At 48.4% G+C, this 26,576-nt stretch overlaps 1 protein-coding gene across 1 annotated transcript; it reads right to left on the bottom strand.

The window, feature by feature from the left end:
- Window positions 1-515: 515 nt before the first annotated feature.
- On the bottom strand, window positions 516-11,180 carry HOXC13 (homeobox C13). Its single transcript, XM_077788596.1, has 2 exons — window positions 10,517-11,180; window positions 516-805 (listed from the first exon to the last, which is right to left on the bottom strand). Exons 1-2 carry the CDS (start codon window positions 11,178-11,180, stop codon window positions 555-557), a joined length of 915 nt encoding a protein of 304 aa, XP_077644722.1. The 3' UTR covers window positions 516-554.
- Between the last annotated feature and the right edge of the window lie 15,396 nt (window positions 11,181-26,576).

Genomic DNA, 26,576 nt, shown 5'->3' with positions numbered 1-26,576 from the left:
ACCGAATTTCCCACCATTTTTTATGTTTTTTTGGGGGTCTTTTGGCCTCCCCGCAGTCCCGCCGGCACGACGACAAACACCGAATTTCCCACAGTTTTTGGGGTTTTTTTGGGGGGGTTTTGACCACTCCAAAGTCCCGCCGGCACGAGGACAAACACCGAATTTCCCACCATTTTTTGCGTTTTTTTGGGGGGTTTTGCCCTCCCCAGAGTCCCGCCGGCACGACGACAAACACCGAATTTCCCACCATTTTTTGCGTTGTTTTGGGGTCTTTTGGCCACTCCAATGTCCCGCCGGCACGACGACAAACACCGAATTTCCCACCATTTTTTGCGTTTTTTTGGGGGGTTTTGCCCTCCCCTCCGTCCCGCCGGCACGACGACAAACACCGAATTTCCCACCATTTTTTGCGTTGTTTTGGGGGGTCTTTTGCCCTCCCCAGAGTCCCGCCGGCACGACGACAAACACCGAATTTCCCACCATTTTTTGCGTTGTTTGGGGGGTTTTGCCCTCGCCGCCGAGCCCCGAATCGCCCCGAATTCTCCGTGTCCCGCTCAGGTGGCGGGCGCTGGCCTGGCGCGGGCGCTGCCCTTCTTCTCCTTGACGCGGCGGTTCTGGAACCAGATGGTGACCTGCCGCTCCGACAGGCTCGTGGCCGCCGAGATGCGCCGCCGCTTCTCCTTGCTGATGAAGCGGCTGGCGGCGAACTCGCGCTCCAGCTCCTTCAGCTGCGGCTTGCTGTAGGGCACGCGCTTCTTGCGGCCGCGCCGGAACGGGCTGGGCTCGGCCTGCAGCGGCACCACGTCTGGGGAGGGCAGAAACGGGGGGGAAAGGGTTAAAAATGGGAGAAAATGGGGTTAAAATGGGAGTTATGGGGTTAAAAATGGGTAAAATTGGGAGAAAATGGGGTTAAAATGGGTTAAAATGGGAGTTATGGGGGTAATGAAAGGGGTAATGAAAGGGTTAATGAAAGGGTTAAATGGAGCTGGGCTCGGCCTGCAGCGGCACCACGTCTGGGGAGGGCAGAAACGGGGGGGAAAGGGTTAAAAATGGGAGAAAATCGGGTTAAAATGGGGTTAAAATGGGAGTTATGGGTTCAAAATGGGAATGAAAGGGTTAATAACGGGGTTAATGAAAGGGTTAAATGGATCTGGGCTCGGCCTGCAGCGGCACCACGTCTGGGGAGGGCAGAAACGGGGGGGAAAGGGTTAAAAATGGGAGAAAATGGGGTTAAAATGGGAGTTATGGGGGTAATGAAAGGGTTAATGAAAGGGTTAAATGGATCTGGGCTCGGCCTGCAGCGGCACCACGTCTGGGGAGGGCAGAAACGGGGGGGAAAGGGTTAAAAATGGGAGAAAATGGGGTTAAAATGGGGTTAAAATGGGGTTAAAATGGGGTTAAAATGGGGTTAAAATGGGAATGAAAGGGTTAATAATGGGAATGAAAGGGTTAATAACGGGGTTAATGAAAGGGTTAAATGGAGCTGGGCTCGGCCTGCAGCGGCACCACGTCTGGGGAGGGCAGAAACGGGGGGGAAAGGGTTAAAAATGGGAGAAAATGGGGTTAAAATGGGAGTTATGGGGTTAAAAATGGGTTAAAATGGGGGGTAAAATGGGAATGAAAGGGTTAATAACGGGGTTAATGAAAGGGTTAAATGGATCTGGGCTCGGCCTGCAGCGGCACCACGTCTGGGGAGGGCAGAAACGGGGGAGAAAGGGTTAAAAATGGGAGAAAATCGGGTTAAAATGGGAGTTATGGGGGTAATGAAAGGGTTAATGAAAGGGTTAAATGGATCTGGGCTCGGCCTGCAGCGGCACCACGTCTGGGGAGGGCAGAAACGGGGGGGAAAGGGTTAAAAATGGGAGAAAATCGGGTTAAAATGGGGTTAAAATGGGAGTTATGGGGGTAAAATGGGAATGAAAGGGTTAATAATGGGAATGAAAGGGTTAATAACGGGGTTAATGAAAGGGTTAAATGGAGCTGGGCTCGGCCTGCAGCGGCACCACATCTGGGGAGGGCAGAAACGGGGGGGAAAGGGTTAAAAATGGGAGAAAATCGGGTTAAAATGGGAGTTATGGGGGTAATGAAAGGGTTAATGAAAGGGTTAAATGGATCTGGGCTCGGCCTGCAGCGGCACCACGTCTGGGGAGGGCAGAAACGGGGGGGAAAGGGTTAAAAATGGGAGAAAATGGGGTTAAAATGGGGTTAAAATGGGGTTAAAATGGGGTTAAAATGGGGTTAAAATGGGAATGAAAGGGTTAATAATGGGAATGAAAGGGTTAATAACGGGGTTAATGAAAGGGTTAAATGGATCTGGGATGAAGCGGAACGGGCTGGGCTCGGCCTGCAGCGGCACCACGTCTGGGGAGGACAGAAACGGGGGGGAAAGGGTTAAAAATGGGAGAAAATGGGGTTAAAATGGGAGTTATGGGGTTAAAAATGGGTAAAAATGGGAGAAAATGGGGTTAAAATGGGTTAAAATGGGAGTTATGGGGGTAATGAAAGGGGTAATGAAAGGGTTAATGAAAGGGTTAAATGGAGCTGGGCTCGGCCTGCAGCGGCACCACGTCTGGGGAGGGCAGAAACGGGGGGGAAAGGGTTAAAAATGGGAGAAAATCGGGTTAAAATGGGGTTAAAATGGGAGTTTATGGGGGTAAAATGGGAATGAAAGGGTTAATAACGGGGTTAATGAAAGGGTTAAATGGAGCTGGGCTCGGCCTGCAGCGGCACCACGTCTGGGGAGGGCAGAAACGGGGGAGAAAGGGTTAAAAATGGGAGAAAATCGGGTTAAAATGGGGTTAAAATGGGGTTAAAATGGGATAAAATGGGGGGTAAAATGGGAATGAAAGGGTTAATAACGGGGTTAATGAAAGGGTTAAATGGAGCTGGGCTCGGCCTGCAGCGGCACCACGTCTGGGGAGGGCAGAAACGGGGGGGAAAGGGTTAAAAATGGGAGAAAATGGGGTTAAAATGGGAGTTATGGGGGTAATGAAAGGGTTAATGAAAGGGTTAAATGGATCTGGGCTCGGCCTGCAGCGGCACCACGTCTGGGGAGGGCAGAAACGGGGGGGAAAGGGTTAAAAATGGGAGAAAATGGGGTTAAAATGGGGTTAAAATGGGGTTAAAATGGGGTTAAAATGGGGTTAAAATGGGGTTAAAATGGGAGTTATGGGGGTAAAATGGGAATGAAAGGGTTAATAACGGGGTTAATGAAAGGGTTAAATGGAGCTGGGCTCGGCCTGCAGCGGCACCACGTCTGGGGAGGGCAGAAACGGGGGGGAAAGGGTTAAAAATGGGAGAAAATGGGGTTAAAATGGGGTTAAAATGGGGTTAAAATGGGGTTAAAATGGGGTTAAAATGGGAATGAAAGGGTTAATAATGGGAATGAAAGGGTTAATAACGGGGTTAATGAAAGGGTTAAATGGATCTGGGCTCGGCCTGCAGCGGCACCACGTCTGGGGAGGGCAGAAACGGGGGGGAAAGGGTTAAAAATGGGAGAAAATGGGGTTAAAATGGGAGTTATGGGGTTAAAAATGGGTTAAAATGGGGGGTAAAATGGGAATGAAAGGGTTAATAACGGGGTTAATGAAAGGGTTAAATGGATCTGGGGTGAGGCAGAACGGGCTGGGCTCGGCCTGCAGCGGCACCACGTCTGGGGAGGGCAGAAACGGGGGGAATTGGGTAAAAATGGGCGAAAATGGGGTTAAAATGGCAGTTATGGGGTTAAAAATGGGTAAAAATGGGTGAAAATGGGAATGAAAGGGTTAATGATGGGGTTAATGAAAGGGTTAAATGGAGCTGGGATGAGGATCCCGCTTCTTGCGGCCGGGGCTGGGCTCGGCCTGCAGCGGTACCACGTCTGCAGTGGAAAAATGGGGGAAAAATGGGGAAAAATGGGTAAAAACGGTTAAAAACGGGTAAAAATGGGTATAAATGGTTAAAAGTGGGAATTACGGGGTTAATCATGGGGTTAAATGGATTTGGGGTGAACGGGCTGGGCTCGGCCGGCAGCAGCACCACGCCTGCAACGGGGAGAAATGGGGAGAAAAGGGTAAAAATTGGTAAAAACGGGGTTATAAATGGTTCAAAATGGGTAAAAACGGGAATTAAGGGGTTAAAGGGTTTTGGGGTAAGGATCCTGCTTTTTGGGGCTCTGGCAGAACGAGCTGGGCTCGGTCTGCAGCAGCACCACGTCTGGAACGGGGAAATGGGGTTAGAAACGGGGAAATCGGAGAAAAGATGGGGTTAGAAATGGTTAAAAATGGGCCAACATTGGAATTCTGGGGATGAAGGGGTTAAGGAGCGAAGAGAGGTGGAAATGGGTAAAAAAATGGGAATTATGGCCAAAAAGGGGTTAAGAGCGGAGAGCGGTGAGGTGAACACGGGGAAAATGGGGTTAGAATGGGGGAAATTGGTGAAAATGGGATTGGAAAGGGGGAAAAGGGTAAAAATGGGATTGGAAAGGGGGAAAAGGGTAAAAATGGGATTGGAAAGGGGGAAATGGGTGGAAATTGGGTTGGGAAGGAGGAAATATGGGGGAAATTGAGTTAGAATAGGGGAAAATGGGTAAAAACGGGGTTAGAATGGGGGAAATGGGTAAAAAATGGGGTTGGAAAGGGGAAATATGGGGAAAATGGGGTTAGAATTGGGGAAATGGGTAAAAGGGTTAGAACGGGGAAAATGGGGTTAGAAAAGGCGGAAATGGGTAAAAAGATGAATAATGGGGGGAAAGGGATTAAAAACAAAGCGGGGTGAGTGGAAATGGGCAAAAAATGGGAATAATGTGAATAAATTGGGTTGAGAGAAGCGGGGTGAATGGAAATGGGTAAAAAATGGGAATAATGTGAATAAATTGGGTTAAGAGAAGCGGGGTGAATGGAAATGGGTAAAAAATGGGAATAATGTGAATAAATTGGGTTAAGAGAAGCGGGTGAATGGAAATGGGTAAAAAATGGGAATAACGTGAATAAATTGGGTTGAGAGAAGCGGGGTGAATGGAAATGGGTAAAAAATGGGAATAATGTGAATAAATTGGGTTAAGAGAAGCGGGTGAATGGAAATGGGTAAAAAATGGGAATAATGTGAATAAATTGGGTTAAGAGAAGCGGGGTGAATGGAAATGGGTAAAAAATCGGGATGTGGGGAAATGAAATGAGGGAAAAGGGGAATTGCACTCGGTGGGGTTGGGGGAGGATTTCGGGGAGGAAGAGGAAAAATGGGGGAAAATGGGGGAAAAAGGGGGGAAAAGGGTAAAAGAGGGGCAGAAAATAGGGGGAAAGGAGCGGGAAAAAGGGAAAAAATACAAATGGAAACGAGGGCGGAAAGGGGAAGAAGGAGAGGGGGAAATGGGGGGGAAATGGGAATGGGGAAAAAGGGGAGAAAAGCTGGGAAAAGGGGGAGAAGGGCAAAAAGAAGGGGAAGCAAAAAGTGGGAAAGGCGGAAAAGGAGGAAAAGGCGGCCGGAGGAGGGATAATGGCTGGTAAAATTGCGGATAATGGGAATGAAAACACACCAGGGATAATTCCCTGTTTGCCTTGGCCGCGGATGAAGGAGCAGCGCCCGCCCGCAGCGGCGCCTCAAACCCCAATTTATTTATTTTTTTTTTGGGCAATATTTGGAGTTTTCCTCTTTTCCCTCCCTCCTTTTTCTCCTCCCATCCCCTTCTCCTTTTCCCGCAGAGGAAAATCTGGGATGAGCAGCCCCAAAATCCCCGCCCGGCGCGGCCACAGGAGCCCCCGACCCCCAAAAATCCCCTCGGAGCGGGTGAAATATCCCAAATTTTCCAAGGGATGCGCCGGCCCCTCGATGTCCCGGGCTCCCCGGAGCGGTTTGGGGTTTTCGGGCGGGCCTTTGGTGCTTCCTGGGCCGCTCCAGAGGGGGAATTTTGGGATTTTTCCCTCCCGGGGTCCGCCCCGCTCGCCTCCTGCCCCCGCTGGCCCCCGAACGGCCACTTGGCACCTCGGGCGTTAATTGCGCTAATTGGGAGCTGATTGAGCGGCCGCAGCCCACCGAGCCGCTCCGCCTTTTTTTAGCCGCATTTTTATTTTTATCCCTTTTTTTTTGAGCTCTGCGCCCGCGGGGGAGCGGCGGGCGGGGAGGGAGAAGGAAGGGCAGAATTCGGGAATGAATTGGGAATTTGGGAGATGGGATTGGGCCGGGGTTGGATCGGGAGAAAGGGAAGGATTCGGGAATTTGGGAGATTGGATTGGGCCGCGGTTGGATCGGGAGAAGGGGCAGGATTCGGGAATTTGGGAGATGGGATTGGGCCGCGGTTGGATCGGGAGAAAGGGCAGGATTCGGGAATTTGGGAGATTGGATTGGGCCGGGGTTGCTCCAAGAAAAAGGGAGGAATTCTGGAATTACCGCGGCGGTTTGGAGCCGGGATTACTCCAGGGAAAAGAGCAGAATCAGGGAATTAGCGCGGGGTTGTGGGGCCGGGATCGGCTCCCAGGGAAGGGCAGAATTATGGAATTAACTCCGGGTTTGAGGACTGGGATTGACTCAGGAGAAAGGGCAGAATAAAGGAATTAACTCCGGGTTTGAGGACTGGGATTGGCTCAGAAGGAAAGGCAGAATTATGGAATTAACTCCCGGTTTGAGGACTGGGATTGACTCAGAAGGAAAGGCAGAATTAAGGAATTAACTCCGGGTTTGGGGCCGGCACTGGCTCCCAGGGAAGGGCAGAATTATGGAATTAACTCCCGGTTTGAGGACTGGGATTGACTCAGAAGGAAAGGCAGAATTAAGGAATTAACGCCGGGTTCGGGGCCGGCACTGGCTCCCAGGGAAGGGCAGAATTAAGGAATTAACTCCGGGTTCGGGGCCGGCACTGGCTCCCAGGGAAGGGCAGAATTAAGGAATTAACTCCGGGTTCGGGGCCGGCACTGGCTCCCAGGGAAGGGCAGAATTATGGAATTAACTCCCGGTTTGAGGACTGGGATTGACTCAGAAGGAAAGGCAGAATTAAGGAATTAACTCCCGGTTCGGGGCCGGCTTGCCTCGCCCCGCCGAGCGTGCCCGTGCACATTGCCCGCTCCGAGCATTCCTGAGCCGCTTCCCTCTAATTAGCGCGCCGAGCTCGCGCGGGCACATGGAATACACGGAACGGGCGGAATTGATGGAAACGCGGAATCCGCCCGGATGTGTGCGCTGCGGGGAGCTCGCACGGCCGGATCCACGGAATAAACGCGCTCGGATACGTGGGACAAATACCCCCTGATGGATGGGATATATGGGATAAAAACCCCTGATATGGGGGATAAATGTACCGGGATATATGGGATAAAAACCCCTGATATGTGGGATAAATGCGCTCGGATATATGGGATAAAAACCCCTGATATGTGGGATAAATGTACCTGGATATATGGGATAAAAACCCCTGATATGTGGGATAAATGCGCTCGGATATATGGGATAAAAACCCCTGATATATGAAATATATGGGATAAATACGCCCTGATATGTGGGATAAATGCACCTGGATATATGGGATAAATACAGCCTGATATGTGGGATAAATGCGCTCGGATATATGGGATAAAAACCCCTGATATGTGGGATAAATGCACCTGGATATATGGGATAAAAACCCCTGATATGTGGGATAAATGCACCTGGATATATGGGATAAAAACCCCTGATATGTGGGATAAATGCACCTGGATATATGGGATAAAAACCCCTGATATGTGGGATAAATGCACCTGGATATATGGGATAAATACACCCTGATATATGAAATATATGGGATAAATACGCCCTGATATGTGGGATAAACGCACTCGGATATATGGGATAAAAACCCCTGATATGTGGGATAAATGCGCTCGGATATATGGGATAAAAACCCCTGATATGTGGGATTAATGCGCTCGGATATATGGGATAAAAACCCCTGATATGTGGGATAAATACACCTGGATATATGGGATAAATACACCCTGATATATGGAATATATGGGATAAATACACCCTGATATGTGGGATAAATGCACGCGGATATATGGGATAAATACACCCTGATATATGGAATATATGGGATAAATATACCTTGATATGTGGGACAAATGCACCCCGATATATGGGATAAATACACCCTGATATGTGGGATATATGGGATAAATATACTTTGATATGTGGGATAAATGTACCTGGATATATGGAATAAAAACCCCCTGATATGTGGGATAAATGCGCTCTGATATATGGGATAAATACACCCTGATATATGGAATATATGGGATAAATATACCTTGATATGTGGGATAAATGCACCTGGATATATGGGATAAATACACCCTGATATGTGGGATAAATGCGCTCGGATATATGGGATAAATACACCCTGATATATGGAATATATGGGATAAATATACCTTGATATGTGGGATAAATGTACCCGGATATATGTGATAAATACCCCCTGATATATGGAATAAATAAACCTTGATTTATAAATTACATGGGATAAATACACCCTGATACATGGAACAAATAAACCTTGATATATGGAATATATAGGATAAATATATACCCTGATATATGGAATAAATAACCCCTGATGCATGGAATACATGGAATTAATATACCCAAATATATGGGATAAATATACCTGGATATCTGGGATACATGGAATAAATGTATCCGGATATATGGCATAAATATACCCTGATACATGGAATATATGGAAGAACTATACCCGGCTATGTGGAATAAATAAACCCTGATATAGGGAATATATGGAATAAATATACCTGTCTATCTGGGATATATGGAATAAATCTCTCTGGATATATGGGATACATGGAATTAATATACCTGGATACATGGAATTAATATAGCCGGATATATGGAATAGATGGAATTATACACGGAATATATCCCGAGTGTGCAGGATAAACATATGTGGATATAGGGAACGCACAGAATATATGTGGGATGGATGGGATAAATATATCGGGATATGGAGAATATATGGGATAAATCCGGATAGATGGGGTTGATCTGGATCTGTGGGATGGATGGGATAAATACATCGGGATATATGGAAAATACTGAATATATGGAATATATACAGATATATGGAAAATACTGAATATATGGAATATATGGGACAGATCCGGATAGATGGGATAGATCTATCGGGATAGGTGGAATATATCCAGATATATGGGATAGATGGGATAAATCCGGATAGATGGAATATATGGGATAGATGGGATAGATGGGATAAATACATCCCGTATAGATTATGGAATATGTCCAGATAGACGGAATAAATCGAGATATAGGGGATAGAAGGAATAAATACATCGGGATATATGGAATACATCCGGATATATGGGATAAATCCGGATAGATGGGATATATGGGATAGATGGAATATAGGGGATAGATGGAATAAATACATCGGGATATATGGAATAGATGGAATAGATGGAATATATGGGATAAATATATCCCATAGAGATATGTGGAATACATCCGGATATATGGGGATCGATGGAATATATGGGATTGATGGAATATAGGGGATAGATGGAATATAGGGGATCGATGGAATATAGGGGATAGATGGAATATAGGGGATATATAGGATAAATATATCTCATATAGATATGCGGAATCTATCTGGATATATGGGATAAACGGGATATACACATTGGGATATATGGAATACATCCGGATATTTGGGATAGATGGAATATATGGAATATATGGAATATATAGGATAAATATATCCCATATAGATATGCAGAATCTATCCAGATAGATGGGATAGACGGGATATACACATCGGGATATATGGAATACATCCGGCTAGATGGGATGGACGGGACACACGGGATCGATTGGACACGCGGGATTCCTGGGCTCTGCGGGGTTTTTGGGCTCCGCGGGGTTTTTGGGCTCCGCGGGGTTTTTGGATACGCGGGGTTCTTGGGCTCTGCGGGGTTCTTGGGCTCCGCGGGATTTTTGGGCTCCGCGGGGTTTTTGGGCTCCGCGGGGTTCCTGGGCTCCGCGGGATTTTTGGGCTCCGCGGGGTTTTTGGGCTCCGCGGGGTTCCTGAGCTCCGCGGGGTTCCTGAGCTCCGCGGGATTTTTGGACACGCGGGATTTTTGGACACGCGGGGTTTTTGGGCTCCGCGGGGTTCCTGAGCTCCGCGGGGTTCCTGAGCTCCGCGGGATTTTTGGACACGCGGGGTTTTTGGGCTCCGCGGGATTTTTGGACACGCGGGGTTTTTGGGCTCCGCGGGGTTCCTGAGCTCCGCGGGGTTCCTGAGCTCCGCGGGATTTTTGGACACGCGGGGTTTTGGGCTCTGCGGGGTTCCTGAGCTCCGCGGGATTTTTGGACACGCGGGGTTTTTGGGCTCTGCGGGGTTCCTGAGCTCCGCGGGATTTTTGGACACGCGGGGTTCCTGGGCTCCGCGGCCCGGCCGGGCTCCGTCCCCGCGGCCGGAGCGGCGCGGACGGCGGGCACCGCGGCCGTTCCCGTTCCCGGCGCCGCTCCCTACCTGGGAACGGCGACTTCCAGAGGTGCGCGGGCTGCGGCTGCTCCTTGGAGCAGTAAACCTGCCCGTCCCAGCCGCTGGCCAGCGCCCAGGGCTGGTAGCCTTCCATGGGAAGCAAAGCCTCGTGCCGCGGCTCCGGGTGCGCGCCCAGCGCCGGCACCACCGACACGTCCAAGTAGCCCGGCACGGCCTGGTAGGAGCCCGGGAAGCCCGGGTAGAACGAGAACTCCTTGGCCCGCGCCGGCAGCTCCTCGGCCGCCAGCGGCCCGCCGGCCTCGGCGAACTTGTCGGGCGGGTGGTAGCCGCAGGGCTTCTGCTGCACGTTGACGCCGGCCAGGCGGCAGCCGTAGTAGCCCGGCGCGAAGGGGTAGCCGCCGTAGCCCAGCGAGCCCGACGGGCACTGCCGCGGCGGCTCCGCGCTCGCCAGCTCCGCGTACGCGGCTCCGTCCGCGGCGGCGCCGCCCGGGGCGGCCAGCCCGGCGTGCGGCAGCATCTCCCGGCAGTGGCCCAGGCTCTCCCGGCAGTGGCCCAGGCTCTCCCGGCAGTGGCCCAGGCTCTCCCGGCAGTGGCCCAGGCTCTCCATGCGCGGCTTCTCCCGCGGGGCGTCCTCGCAGCGGCAGCCGAGCGCGTCGGGCCAGCGCGGGGGGAGCCCGAGCGGCGCCGTCATGTCATGCCGCGCTGCCGCCGCCTCCCGCCGCCCTTCCTCTGCCTCCTCCTCCTCCCGCTGCCGCTGCTGCTGCTGGCCCCGCCGCCGCCGGGCTCGCCGCTCCTCCCGCTCCGGTGCTGGCGGCGGGGGCAGCTCCGCGCCGCGCCCCGGGACCCCCCCGCCATCGCCGCGCCGAGCGCGCATGCGCCGCGCGCCCGCCGCCGCCGCTCCATTAAGAAATCCGCACAGGCCACGCCCCTTTTACTCCCCCGCCGGACACGCCCCCCGCGGCACCGCGCGATCTGATTGGCTCCCGCGCCCGCGCGGACACGCCCACTCCCCCCCCCCCACCGCTGCCCCCCCCCTTCCACCCCCCCCTCCCATTCCCGGTTTTCCCGGTGGGATAAAAATCCTCCCCCGCCTTCAGTTTTAATTGCTTACAAGCATTTTTAATTGTTACAAACTGGTTTTAATATTTTACTTGTTGAAAAATTAAAACAAAAAAATTTTTTTTGAGCGGTTTTTTGGTTTTTTTTGTTGTTTTTTTTTTTCCCCGTCTCCAGGTGCTCACCCCCTTCCCGAAAATCCATTAAAAAATATCAGGAGAAGTTCATCCCGAGTGCCTCCCGCCACCGTTTTCCCGAGGAATTGCGTTTTCCCTAAAAAAGATTGGGTTTTCAAAACAAAAAAATCGATTTTTTCCCCATTCGGCCCCAAAATTTCGGAGGGTTCAGCTGCAGGGCTGAAGCGGGACGGCGGGAAATAGGAAAAATGTGATTTTGGAGGATTTTTCCCTCAGCGTGCCCCTATTTCAGACCCCCCCACGCCGTGCCTGTCCCTAAGAACCCAAGAATTCCCAAAATTCCCCGAATTTCCCCCAAATTCCCTCCGATCCCGCGGGTTTGGGGTCACCCCCTTCTCCTGCTCCCACCTCCAGCTCATCCCAAGGGGAGAAAAAGCTGGAAAAGGGAAAAAAACCCTAAAACCCCCAAATTCCGGGAGAAAATCGGGAATTCGGGGAATCCCGAGTTCAAGGGGAAAGGGAAAATTCCCGGGTTTGGGAAAAAAGGGTTGGGAAGGGAAGGGAAAAGGGGGGAAAAAGGGAAAAAGAGGGGAAAAGGGGGGAAAACGGGAATAAAATGGCATGGAACGGGTGAAAAAGGGAATAAAAGGGGAGAAAATGGGACAAAAAAAGGAATAAAATGGGGAAAAGTGGAATAAAATGAGGGGAAAATGAATGAGATGGGGAAGAATTTGAATGAAATGGGGAAAATGGAATGAAATGGGGAAAACTGAATTAAACAGGAAGAAATAGAATTAAATGGGGAAAAAAATGAAATTGGGAAAATAAAAAAGAATGGGAAAAGCAGGCTCGGAATAACAGGAACGGATAAAGGAGACGAAAGCCGTCCCGAAATGAAACAAAAGCTGCCGAAAATGCCCCAAAAGCGCCGGGAAAAGGCGGAATTCTCCTTCGTGCCCGCAGGAAAATTCCCAAATCGAAGCCAAACGCGGCCCTCCCCGAGCCCGCGGGGCCGCGCCGGTTTTTGCTTTATTTTCTTTTATTTTTGAAAGTTTATGAAGTGCTGAACATGGGGCAGCACGTCCGGGCCGGGATCCTAAAAATCCCCGAGATTGATGGGAAAAATCTGGGATGGAGCGGGAAGGGCCGGGCCGGCAGCGGCGGCCGAAAACGGCCCCGAAAATTGGGATTAAAGCCCAGTTTGGGCGCTCCGAATTCCCGGGAATTTCATGGAAAATTGGGGGTTGGGAATTTCGGGGGTTCGGGGTTCGGGGAAGGGAGAAAAGAGGGAAAAAAAGGACAAAATGAAGGGAAAAGGGGAAAAAAAAGGAGGGGAAAGGGAGAAAATGAGGGGGAAAAAGAGAAGAAAACGAAGGAAAAATGGAGAAAAATGAAGGGAAAATGGGGAAAGGAGAGGAAAAGGGGAAAAGGAGGGAAAATCCCATTTTTTGGAGGTAAAGGAGGAGGAAAATCGCATTTGGAGCCGGGAATTCCCGGGGGAGCCTCGCGAGCCGAACAAAGGAACCTCCGGGGAGGAAAATCGAGAATTCCCAAAAAAAAAATCGGCGTTCCCAGGAATTTTGGGGCTTTCGGGAAGGAGCTGCGGGCTGGGAGGGATCCCAAAAAAAGAAGAAATTGGGAAAAGGAGACCCCGGAGTGGAGGCCGGGGGGATCCCGAACCTGGGCTCAGAATTCCCGATTTTGGGCAAAGTCTGGGATCAATCCCCAGCCCCGCCGCGGCGTCGGGGATTGGGGAATTCCGGGCAAATTCCCTTTTTTGCTCATCCCTCCTGGAAAGGGTTTTTGATTTTTAATGGATTTTCTCCTTCCGCTGCAAGCGAGCAGGAAAAATCGGAATTTTCCTCTCCCATTCCCGGCTTCCTTCCCTTTTCCCTTTTTTCTGAAGGCAGATCCCGGGGAAAATTCACATTTTTAAATTCCTTTCCTCGTTTCTTATCCCAGCCAGGAAAACAAGGGAGAAAAATCAGATTTATCTCCCGATCCACGGGGGGAAATTCCCATTTTTCCTCGTGGTTCCCGGCTCTGTTCCCGCTTCTCCCGATTTTTTCTCTCCGGCGCTTCACCCGTCGGGATTTCAGGAATTTTCCCATTTCCCCCCATTTATTTCAGGTGTTAATTCCCAGTTTTTCCTGTAAAAAACCCCAAAATTCAGCCAATTTCCGCAGGTGGAGGCGGCCGCGGGCGGGATTTGAGGCTTTCCATCAATTCCCGTTGGGAAAAGCGGATTTGGCCGGGAGGAATCCCGGGAAAAGCGGCCAAAAAAATGAGAATTTGCCCCAAAATCGCGGCCGAGGGCGAAGCCCCGGAGCTGCGGCCGTTTCCAGCCGGAATTCCCGGGAAAAGGAATTTCCTGGGAAAAGGGTTTTGGGGAAAAATGATGAAAAACGGCGGCGGGAGAACAAAGGGAAAAAGGGAATTTTCCCTGTCCATGGAACAATTCCCGGGAAATTCCCTGGATCCCTTTTCCCTTTTCCCCTCTTTGATTTTTGCCTCGAAATAAAAGGGGAAAACCCCAAAATTCCCGGATTTTCCCGAGGGGAAAATGGGAATTTCTGCCTCTTCCCGCCTCCCATGCCAGGAAAATCGCCGCAATTGGAATTTTTTCGGGAAGGAAAATCGGCTCCAGCGCCGGCCAATTCCCCCCGAATGGGAACAAAAAAAGGATTTTCCAAAATTTTCACTTTTTTGGGAAGGAGGGAGGGGAACCAAGCCGGGTTCAATTCCCGCTCCGGCTTTTCCCCCGAATTCCCAATTTCGGGAATTTCCGCGGAGCTTTCGCAGCCTTTGTGCCGAATGTTGGGAGGGAAAAAATCCCAAATTCTCCTTTTCCCCCCATTTTCCCGGGCTGATTTGGAATTTTCCGGGATTAAAAAAGCCGAATTCACTCCCGGCCTCGCTTTGGCCTCCGACATTCCCGGGAAAAGGAGAATAAATCCCATTTTTCCTGCTGCATCCCAAAACCCCCGCTCAAATCCCACTAAAAACCCAATTTCCCCCAATTTCTGCTTTTTCCTTATTTTCCCCCTCCCGGATTCCGCAGCCGCTTCGCCCCAGGTCCCCCCAAATCCCAAATCCCTTTTTTTTTTTTTTTTTTGGCTTTTTCCCGTTTTTTTAGTTTAAAATTCCCAGCCCGGTTCAGGGAGGGGTTGATCCCTAAATTTGGGGGATTTTGGGGGGTTTTCCTTGGATTTTCCCGCATTTTTCTGCCTCTAAAGGTGGCAGATCCATTCAATTAAAAATAGAAATGTATTTTCTAAAAAGTATATATGTATGTAAATATTTATATATTTACAGACATATTTATTCCAGAAATAAATATATTTATTCCAGAAATGCCAGGGTTTTACCCAGATAAACTCAGACGAAACGTAAAGAAATAGAAATAGAAATAGAAATAGAAATAGAAATAGAAATAGAAATAATAGAAATAGAAATAATAGAAATAGAAATAGAAATAATAGAAATAATAGAAATAGAAATAATAGAAATAGAAATGGAAATGGAAATGGAAATGGAAATGGAACTAGAAATAGAAATAGAAATAGAAATAGAAATAGAAATAGAAATATTCCTTTAGAAATGGGAAGAAAGAAATAAAAATAAAAGCATTCCTTTAGCAAACTCCTCTTTTCCAGCCCTGCACCTTTAATTCTCTTTTCCCCCGATTTTTTCCCCTCCTAAATCTGAAATTCGGGATCGGAGCCTCGCCTGGAGCTTCTCCAGAATTCCCAAAATCCCGAAAATCCCGAAAATCCTCTCCTTCCTCTCCCTCCTCTTCCTCTCCTCCCACCGGCACCGCTTCTCTCGGCGAAAAATGACTTTTTATTCCCTTTTCCCCCCTTTTTCCTCTCTTTTATTCCATTTTTTATTCCCCTTTTATTCCCATTTTTATTCCCTTTTTCCCCTTTTCACCCTATTTTTCCCCATTTTCCTCCTTGCCCCCCTTTTTATTTCCTTTTAATTTCCTTTTCCCTCCTTTTTCCCCTTCCCCCCTTTTTATTCCTTTTTTTTCCCTCCTTCCCCCCTTTTTAGTCCCTTTCTTTCATCTTTTTATTCCCTTTTTTCCCTTTTTTCCCTTTTTATTCCCTTTTTATTCCCTTCTATTATTTTTTCAATTTTAATTCCCTTTCTCCCTTTTTTATTCCCTTTTTTATTCAATTCTCTTCCTTTGTTCCCCTTTTTATTCCATTTCCCCCTTTTTATTCCATTTTCCCCGTTTTTCCCCATTTCCCCCTTTTAATTCCATTTTCTCCCCTTTTAATTCCATTTTCTCCCCTTTTTATTCCATTTTCTCCTCTTTTTATTCCATTTCCCCCTTTTTATTCCATTTTTCCCCCTTTTAATTCCATTTTCTCCCCTTTTTATTCCATTTTTCCCCCTTTTAATTCCATTTTCTCCCCTTTTTGTTCCATTTTTTCCCGTTTTTTCCCCAGTTTCTCCCCTTTTTATTCCGTTTTTCCCCGTTTTTCCCCGTTTTCCCGTTTCCCGCGGCAGTTCCAGTTTCCCGGGAATTCCGCCCTTCCCGGTTTTCCGGGAGCGCGAGTCCAAGTTCAACTCCAAGGTGAGGCGGCGGGATCGCTCCGTGCCGCTCCCAGCGGGAACTCCCGCTCTACATCGGATTTTTATTGGAATAAACTGAATTTCCTTCTGCTCTACATGGGGGTTTTTATTCCTTAAATTGGGGCTTTTAAAAAAATTAAATGGAATTTATTTCTGTGTTATATTGGGCTTCTTTCTGCTTTAAATTTGGGTTTTTTTAATTTAAATGGAATTTATTTCTGCTTTAAATTGGATTATCTTATTAATTTAAATGGAATTTATTTCTGCTTTAAATTGGATTATCTTATTAATTTAAATGGAATTTATTTCTGCTTTATATTTGGTTTATTTCTGCTTTAAATTTATTTTTTTTTAATTTAAATTGAATTTATTTCTGCTTTAAATTGTATTATCTTATTAATTTAAATGGAATTTATTTCTGCTTTAAATTGGATTTTTTTTTCATTTAAATTGAATTTATTTCTGATTTAAACTGATTTTATTTTTTATTTCAACTAAATGTATTTTTTTATTTCAACTGATTTTATTTGTGAATTAAATAGGATTTCTTTGTGGATTAAATAGGATTTTTTTTGGGATTAAATGGGATTTATCCGCTGCTGGGAGCGCCGCATTCCCGCTGATTTTTGGGATTTTGGAGGCGGATCCACCCCGGGAACGTTTTTTCCTCCCAGGCCGGCAGCCAAAAATTCCCTTTTTTCCCCCAAAACCGAGTCCGGAGCCGATCCAGGCGCTTTCTCCCAAAAAATTCCATTTTTTTCTCCTCTTGGCGCCCGAAGATTCCCGCCCCGGGAGGATTTTCCCAATTTATTCCCATTTTTAGAGGGAAAATTGGAATTTCCAGAGGCAGAGTCCCGGAATGAGCCCGAATTGCCGAATTTGGGGGTTTTAATGTTAAATAAAGATAAATTATGAATGGGCAGCAAAATCTGAATTCCCAGGGAAATTTCCCGGGCGGGGATTTTGGGATCAGGGATTTTGGGATCAGGGATTTTGGGATCGGGGATTTTGGGATCAGAGCGGGGATTTTGGGATCTGGGATTTTGGGACAGGGATTTTGGGGTCAGGGATTTTGGGGTCAGGGATTTTGGGGTCAGGGATTTTGGGACAGGGATTTTGGGATCTGGGATTTTGGGATCAGGGATTTTGGGATCAGGATCAGGGATTTTGGGATCTGGGATTTTGGGACAGGGATTTTGGGGTCAGGGATTTTGGGGTCAGGGATTTGGGGATCTGGGATTTTGGGATCTGGGATTTTGGGATCAGGGATTTTGGGACAGGGATTTTGGGATCAGGGTCAGGGATTTTGGGATCAGGATCAGGGATTTTGGGATCAGGGATTTTGGGATCTGGGATTTTGGGATCAGGGATTTTGGGATCAGGATCTGGGATTTTGGGATCAGGGATTTTGGGATCAGGATCTGGGATTTTGGGACAGGGATTTTGGGATCTGGGATTTTGGGATCAGGGTCAGGGATTTTGGGTCAGGGATTTTGGGATCTGGGATTTTGGGATCTGGGATTTTGGGATCAGGGTCAGGGATTTTGGGTCAGGGATTTTGGGTCAGGGATTTTGGGATCTGGGATTTTGGGATCTGGGATTTTGGGATCAGGATCTGGGATTTTGGGACAGGGATTTTGGGATCTGGGATTTTGGGATCAGGGTCAGGGATTTTGGGTCAGGGATTTTGGGTCAGGGATTTTGGGATCTGGGATTTTGGGATCTGGGATTTTGGGATCAGGGTCAGGGATTTTGGGATCAGGGATTTTGGGATCTGGGATTTTGGGATCAGGGATTTTGGGATCAGGGTCAGGGATTTTGGGTCAGGGATTTTGGGATCTGGGATTTTGGGATCTGGGATTTTGGGATCAGGATCTGGGATTTTGGGATCAGGGTCACCCCCCAGGGGCCATTCCCGACATTTCCCTGGAAAAGCCGCAAACGCCGGGAATGGCCCCGGAACCGCGGGGCAGCGAGTGAGCTCATTAATTCCTGATTAATTAATTAGGGAATTCTGTATTATTCACTATTATTGATCCACGTTGCGCGTGTTTATATTTATTTATCGGTTAAATGCTAGAATTTATTCTAGAATCATTAATTATTATTAATTATTCCCGGCAATTAATGATCCCCGGCAATTAATGATCCCCTGGGGGCCCGCGCGGGTTTTTGGGGTGCGATTCTGGAATTCTCCGCTCATTCCCGGATGAAAACTGGGGGAAAATCCGGGAATTGGGGGAAAATCCGGGAATTGGGGAAAATCCGGGAATTGGGGGAAAATCCCGCCCAAAAATGGAATTTCACCCGCTCAGAGCAGCAAAATTTGGGAATGCAAAACCGTTCCCAAAAAACCGGGATCCCGCTCGCAGTGCCCCAATAAAACCGAGCAGGAATCCCGCGGATAAAAGAGATTTTTCCATGAAAAAATAAAAATAGAAGGGATTTTCCGTGGGAAAACCTGGATTTTCCCTGCGTGTCCTCCGGCGTTTTTAACCCCCCCCCGAGTGAATTCTTCCCGCAATTAATTCCAGTCCCAGATCCCGGTTTTTCCTCCCCTTTCCTTGGGAAAAGGCGGCCAAAAATCCCGGGAAAAGCGCATTCCGCGGCTAGGAATTCCCATGAGGAATTTTCATTCTTCCACAGGGATCGGAGCGCGGAGGGCAGGGAAAGGGAAGGAGAAAATTCCCGCCTTTACCCGGGAAAAAACCATGGAAAAAACCCCCAAAATAGAAATTCCGCTTGGAGAAACCCCGGAATTGGGGATTTCCCAAAAGCGCCGATTTCGCCCCAAATTCCTCCTTCCCTTCCCGGGCCGGAGCCGCCGCTTTTCCCTCGGGAATTCCCACTCGGGATCCGAACCGGGAAATCCCGGGGAATTCCGGAACTAAATCCCAGGAATCCGCTCCCGCCTCGGAGCAGGGACCGTTTATCTGGGAATAATCCGATTTATTTGGGAATAATCGAGTTTATTTGGGAATAATCCAATTTATTTGGGAATAATCCAATTTATTTGTGGAATAATCCAATTTATTTGTGGATAATCCAATTTATTTGGGTATAATCCAGTTTATTTGGGAATAATCCCATTTATTTGGGAATAATCCAATTTATTTGTGGATAATACAGTTTATTTGGGCATAATCCAATTTATTTGTGGATAATCCAATTTATTTGTGCATAATCCAATTTATTTGGGTATAATACAGTTTATTTGGGCATAATCCAATTTATTTGGGTATAATCCAATTTATTTGTGGATAATCCAGTTTATTTGGGTATAATACAGTTTATTTGGCCATAGTCCAATTTATTTGTGGATAGTGCAATTTATTTGTGGATAATCCAATTTATTTGGGCATAATCCAATTTATTTGTGGATAATCCATTTTATTTAGGGATCATCCAATTTATTTAGGGACTATCCACTTTGTTTAGGGATCGTCCCATTTATTCAGGGAGAACTGAATTTTTTAGGGATATTTTCTCTAGGGATAATTCATTTAGGGATAATTTCATTTCTTTAGGGACGGCTTTTTTAGGGATGGTTTATTTAGGGATAATTTCTTTAGGGATAATTTATTCAGGGAAAGGAATTTTCCCCTCCAGGCTTCATTCTGATTTTCCATTTCCATTCCCGGCTTTTCCCTTTCCTTTTCCCAGGCTTTTAAAATCTTGTTTAAAATTATTTTTTGGGAAAAGCCGATCCCGGCTCCTCCCGGGGCTTTCCTGGGGGGGAAAACCAGGATCAGAATTCAGAAATGGTGGAAAAATCGGGATAAAAGGGCAGGAAAGGACCGGGAATGGGAAGAGTTTTCCGGGATCATTCCAGCGCCGGGGCTCGGAGCATTCCCGAATTTTTCCTTTTTCCGGGAAAACGCCGCCTGGGGCCCGAGCCTTGGCTCGCTCCCTCCCCAATTCCCGGATTTCCCTTCCCGGATTTCCCTTCCCGGATTTCCCATCCCGGTTTTCCCATCCCGGTTTTCCCTTCCTGATTTTTCCCATCCCGGTTTTTCCCATCCCGGTTTTCCCATCCCGATTTTCCCATCCCGAATTTCCCATCCCGAATTCTCATCCCGAATTCCCTTTCCGATTTTCCCTTCCCGGTTTTCCCTTCCCGATTTTTCCCATCCCGATTTTCCCATCCCGATTTTTCCCATCCCGGTTTTCCCATCCCGGTTTTCCCTTCCTGATTTTTCCCATCCCGGTTTTTCCCTCTTCTTTTCCTCCCCGCCTGTGGAAATTCCAGGAGGAAGCGAAGCTTTTATCCTTAAAAAACCGGGAAAATCCCGAATTCCGCTCTGAGCTCCCCGCTCTCGGGGAGTTTTGGAATTTTTTGGGTTTCCCGGTCCTTGGAATTTTTTGAACTCCACAATTCCGTTTGATCCGGGCGTGGCTTTTCCCGGGATTCCCCAAAATCCCGGCGCCTGCTCCCATTCCCACATTCTCCATTCCCCATTCCCCATTCCCGTGGTAATTTTGGGATGAACGCGTTCCCAGGGGACAATTTTGGGATAAATATTCCCTTTTCCCCTTTCCCTTCTGCCTTTTCCCATTTTTTCCCCTTTTTTCCCTTTCCCATTTTTTCCCTTTCCCATTTTTTCCCTTTCCCATTTCCCGTTTTTCCCTTCCCCCTCTCCAATCCCATCCAAGGCCAATTCCCTTTTCCTGTGGGAATTCCAAACTGGGAATTCCAAACTGGGAATTCCAAACTGGGAATTCCGGGAATGGGCCGCGGGAGCAGGAAAAGGACCTGGAGGACCCGGATCAATCCCCCATTCCCAAATTTCCCCCTCCGGGAAATCCCAAAGCTTCCTCCAGGGAAAATTCCCGTTCCTGCTGTTCCAGGGCTGGGTTGGGATTTGGGATGGGGTTGGGATGGATTTGGGATGGGTTTGGGATTTGGGATGGATTTGGGATGGATTTGGGATTTGGGATGGATTTGGGATGGGGTTGGGATGGATTTGGGATTTGGGATGGATTTGGGATTTGGGATGGATTTGGGATGGATTTGGGATGGATTTGGGATGAATTTGGGATGGATTTGGGATTTGGGATGGATTTGGGATTTGGGATGGATTTGGGATGGATTTGGGATTTGGGATGGATTTGGGATGGATTTGGGATGGATTTGGGATTTGGGATGGATTTGGGATGGATTTGGGATGGATTTGGGATTTGGGATGGATTTGGGATGGGTTTGGGATGGGTTTGGGATGGGTTTGGGATTTGGGATGGATTTGGGATTTGGGATGGATTTGGGATGGGTTTGGGATGGATTTGGGATGGATTTGGGATGGATTTGGGATGAATTTGGGATGGATTTGGGATGGGTTTGGGATGGATTTGGGATGGATTTGGGATGGGTTTGGGATGGGTTTGGGATTTGGGAAGGATTTGGGATGGATTTGGGATTTGGGATGGGTTTGGGATGGATTTGGGATGGATTTGGGATTTGGGATGGATTTGGGATGGGGCTGGGATGGATTTGGGATTTGGGATGGGTTTGGGATTTGGGATGGATTTGGGATGGATTTGGGATGGATTTGGGATTTGGGATGGATTTGGGATGGGTTTGGGATGGATTTGGGATGGATTTGGGATGGGTTTGGGATGGGTTTGGGATTTGGGATGGATTTGGGATTTGGGATGGATTTGGGATGGGTTTGGGATGGATTTGGGATGAATTTGGGATGGATTTGGGATGGGTTTGGGATGGGTTTGGGATTTGGGATGGATTTGGGATGGATTTGGGATGGATTTGGGATGGGTTTGGGATTTGGGATGGATTTGGGATGGATTTGGGATGGATTTGGGATGGATTTGGGATGAATTTGGGATGGATTTGGGATGGATTTGGGATGGATTTGGGATGGATTTGGGATGGATTTGGGATGGATTTGGGATGGATTTGGGATGAATTTGGGATGGATTTGGGATGGATTTGGGATGAATTTGGGATGGATTTGGGATGGGTTTGGGATTTGGGAAGGATTTGGGATGGGTTTGGGATGGATTTGGGATGGATTTGGGATTTGGGATGGATTTGGGATGAATTTGGGATGGGTTTGGGAAGGATTTGGGATGGATTTGGGATGGATTTGGGATTTGGGATGGATTTGGGATGGATTTGGGATTTGGGATGGGTTTGGGATGAATTTGGGATGGATTTCGGATGGATTTGGGAAGGATTTGGGATCCGTCCCTCATTCCCAGCGTTCCCAGGACCGGTCCGGCCGCTCCCGGGATTTGGGCCACGTTTGGCTTCGGGATTCCCGGAGCCGCCCGCGGCGTCGGCAGCGCCGGAATTCCGGGCCGATGAATCCCGGGATTTCTGCTCCTCATCCTCCTCATCCACGCTCGGCTCCGGCCCGGGCCGGGAAAGGGAGGGAAGATGGGATTCCTGGGTGGAAAAATGGGATTTGTGGGTAAAAAATGGGATTTGTGGGCAAAAAATGGGATTTGTGGGTAAAAAATGGGATTTGTGGGCAAAAAATGGGATTCCTGGGTGGAAAAATGGGATTCCTGGGTAAAAAATGGGATTCCTGGGTGGAAAAATGGGATTTGTGGGTAAAAAATGGGATTTGTGGGCAAAAAATGGGATTTGTGGGTAAAAAATGGGATTTGTGGGCAAAAAATGGGATTCCTGGGTGGAAAAATGGGATTCCTGGGTAAAAAATGGGATTCCTGGGTGGAAAAATGGGATTTGTGGGTAAAAAATGGGATTTGTGGGTAAAAAATGGGATTTGTGGGCAAAAAATGGGATTCCTGGGTGGAAAAATGGGATTTGTGGGTAAAAAATGGGATTCCTGGGTGGAAAAATGGGATTCCTGGGTGGAAAAATGGGATTTGTGGGTAAAAAATGGGATTCCTGGGTGGAAAAATGGGATTTGTGGGCAAAAAATGGGATTTGTGGGTAAAAAATGGGATTCCTGGGTGGAAAAATGGGATTCCTGGGTGGAAAAATGGGATTCCTGGGTGGAAAAATGGGATTTGTGGGCAAAAAATGGGATTCCTGGGTGGAAAAATGGGATTCCTGGGTGGAAAAATGGGATTTGTGGGCAAAAAATGGGATTTGTGGGTAAAAAATGGGATTTGTGGGTAAAAAATGGGATTTGTGGGCAAAAAGTGGGATTTGTCTGAGGAGAAATGGGAATTTGGGATTCCTGGGTGGGAATTTAGGATTCTTGGCAGGAATTTGGGGTTTCTGGGTGGGAATTTAGGATTCCTGGCTGGAATCCCGGATTCCCGAATTCCCGGAATTCCGGAGCCCCGGGATCTTTTCCCTCTCCCTGCCGGCCCCGGGAGCCGCCGAGGGCCTGGAGGCCTCGGAGCTTTCCCGGGAATTTCTCCAGGATTCCCCCAAATCCGGGATTCCCGGGCCCAGCCCGGGATTTTTCGGGATTTTGGTTCGGGACGTTCCCTTTTCCCAGATTTTGGGGATTTCTCCTGATAAAAAGGGAGGGAAAGGCTCCGAATTCCCTGGGAAAACCTCGGGAAACTCCAGCAGGAACAGCCCCAGCGCCCAGCACAGGGAGGATTTGGGAATTCCAGGATTTGGGAATTCCGGGGGATTTGGGAATTCCAGGATTTGGGAATTCCAGGATTTGGGAATCCCGGGGGGATTTGGGAATTCCGGGGGGATTTGGGAATTCCGGGGGGTTTGGGAATCCCGGGGGGATTTGGGAATCCCGGGCTTTGGGAATTCCAGGGGGATTTGGGAATCCCAGGATTTGGGAATTCCAGGGGGATTTGGGAATCCCAGGATTTGGGAATCCCAGGATTTGGGAATCCCGGGATTTGGGAATCCCGGAATTTGGGAATTCCAGGATTTGGGAATCCCAGGATTTGGGAATCCCGGGCTTTGGGAATCCCAGGATTTGGGAATCCCAGGATTTGGGAATCCCAGGATTTGGGAATTCCAGCGGGCTTTGGGAATCCCAGGATTTGGGAATTCCGGGATTTGGGAATCCCGGGATTTGGGAATCCCGGGGGGATTTGGGAATCCCGGGATTTGGGAATTCCAGCGGGCTTTGGGAATCCCGGGCTTTGGGAATCCCAGGCTTTGGGAATCCCAGGATTTGGGAATTCCGGGATTTGGGAATTCCAGGATTTGGGAATTCCGGGATTTGGGAATCCCGGGCTTTGGGAATCCCGGGCTTTGGGAATCCCGGGCTTTGGGAATCCCAGGATTTGGGAATCCCAGGCTTTGGGAATCCCAGGATTTGGGAATCCCAGGCTTTGGGAATCCCGGGCTTTGGGAATCCCAGGATTTGGGAATCCCAGGATTTGGGAATCCCGGGATTTGGGAATCCCGGGCTTTGGGAATCCCAGGATTTGGGAATCCCGGGCTTTGGGAATCCCAGGCTTTGGGAATCCCAGGCTTTGGGAATTCCAGGATTTGGGAATTCCAGGTTCCCCCGCCGGGCCCGGGCCGGTTGGGAACCTCGGGAAGCAGATCCGGGAGCGGGGAGGGAATCCCGGGATCCCGGCGGGGCCGGGCCGTGATCCCGAGAGGATCCCGGAATTTCCCGGAGCCATCCCGGGAAAAGGGGCACGGAGAGCGGGAGCCCGGCGGCGAATTCCCAAATCCAGCCGAGCGTTCCCGGGTTCCCCTTTCCCGAGCCCCGGGGAACGGGGCCTGCGCCCGGCTTCTCCCTGCAAATCGGCTTTTCCCCTAAAAATCAGATTTTATTTCCCTAAAAATCAGCTCTTTTTCCTCTATAAATCAGCTTTTTTCCCCCTAAAAATCAGATTTTATTTCCCTAAAAATCAGCTTTTTTTCCTCTATAAATCAGCTTTTTTTCCCCCTAAAAATCAGATTATTTTTTCCCTAAAATTCAGCTTTTTTTCCTCTATAAATCAGCTTTTTTTCCCCCATAAATCAGGGTGTTTTCCCCCCGAAAAATCAGCTTTTTTTACCCCCTATAAAACAGAGTTTTTCCCCTATAAAGCTGATTTTTTTTTCCCTCCAAACCAGTTTGTTTTTTTTCCCTATAAAACATTTTTCCCTCCAAACCAGTTTGTTTTTTTTCCCTATAAAACATTTTTCCCTCTAAAACATTTTTCCCTCCAAACCAGTTTGGTTTTTTTCCTATAAATCATTTTTTTCCCCTCCAAACCAGTTTGGTTTTTTCCTATAAAACATTTTTCCCTCCAAACCAGTTTGGGTTTTTTTCCCTATAAAACATTTTTCCCTATAAAACATTTTTCCCTCCAAACCAGTTTGGGTTTTTTCCCTATAAAAATTTTTTCCCTCCAAACCAGTTTGGTTTTTTCCCTATAAAACATTTTTCCCTATAAAACATTTTTCCATATAAAACATTTTTCCCTCTAAAACATTTTCCCTCCAAACCAGTTTTTTTTCCTCCCGGCCGTGCAGATTCCTGGGACGCTCCGGACGCGGGCGCGCTAATTACGGGCGCGCTAATTACGGCCGCGTTAATTACAGCCGCGTTAATTACAGCCGCGTTAATTACAGCCGCAGCTCCGCGGGAAAAGAAATCCCTTTTTTTTCTTTTTTTGTGGTTGTTTTTCCCGAATTTCTGGAGCCTGTCCGGGAGCGAATCCTAAACCTTTCAGCAGGAGGGGCGGGAATGGAATAAATCATTCCCGGGAATCGTAAATCCGCCCGGATCCCGGATCCCAAAAAAAACCGGGAAAAGGACCCGGAGCCGGCAGGGCCCGGGAATGGCATCGGGAATTCCGCCCCAAATCCGGGACCCGAAATCTGGGATTGGGGAGGGAATTCTTGGAATGTTGGCATTTGGGAAGAGCTGGGATTTGGGGGATTCCGGCCCAAATCCGGGACCCGAAATCTGGGATTGGGGAGGGAATTCTTGGAATGTTGGGATTTGGGAAGAGCTGGGATTTGGGGGATTCCGGCCCCAAATCCGGGACCCGAAATCTGGGATTGGGGAGGGAATTCTTGGAATGTTGGCATTTGGGACGAGCTGGCATCGGGAATTCTGCCCCAAATCCGGGACCCGAAATCTGGGATTGGGGAGGGAATTCTTGGAATTCTGGCATTTGGGAAGAGCTGGCATCGGGGATTCCGGCCCAAATCCGGGACCCGAAATCTGGGATTGGGGAGGGAATTCTTGGAATGTTGGCATTTGGGAAGAGCTGGCAACGGGGGATTCTGGCCCCAAATCCGGGACCCGAAATCTGGGATTTGGGGAGGGAATTCTTGGAATGTTGGGAGCTGGCATCGGGAATTCTGCCCCAAATCCGGGACCCGAAATCTGGGATTGGGGAGGGAATTCTTGGAATTCTGGGATTTGGGAAGAGCTGGCAACGGGAATTCTGGCCCC

The sequence above is a fragment of the Lonchura striata genome, chromosome 27 (assembly GCF_046129695.1).
Source record: "Lonchura striata isolate bLonStr1 chromosome 27, bLonStr1.mat, whole genome shotgun sequence".
Taxonomy (NCBI): domain Eukaryota; kingdom Metazoa; phylum Chordata; class Aves; order Passeriformes; family Estrildidae; genus Lonchura; species Lonchura striata.
Note: the sequence above shows the minus strand (reverse complement) of the source record. Positions and strands in the feature narration are given on the sequence as shown.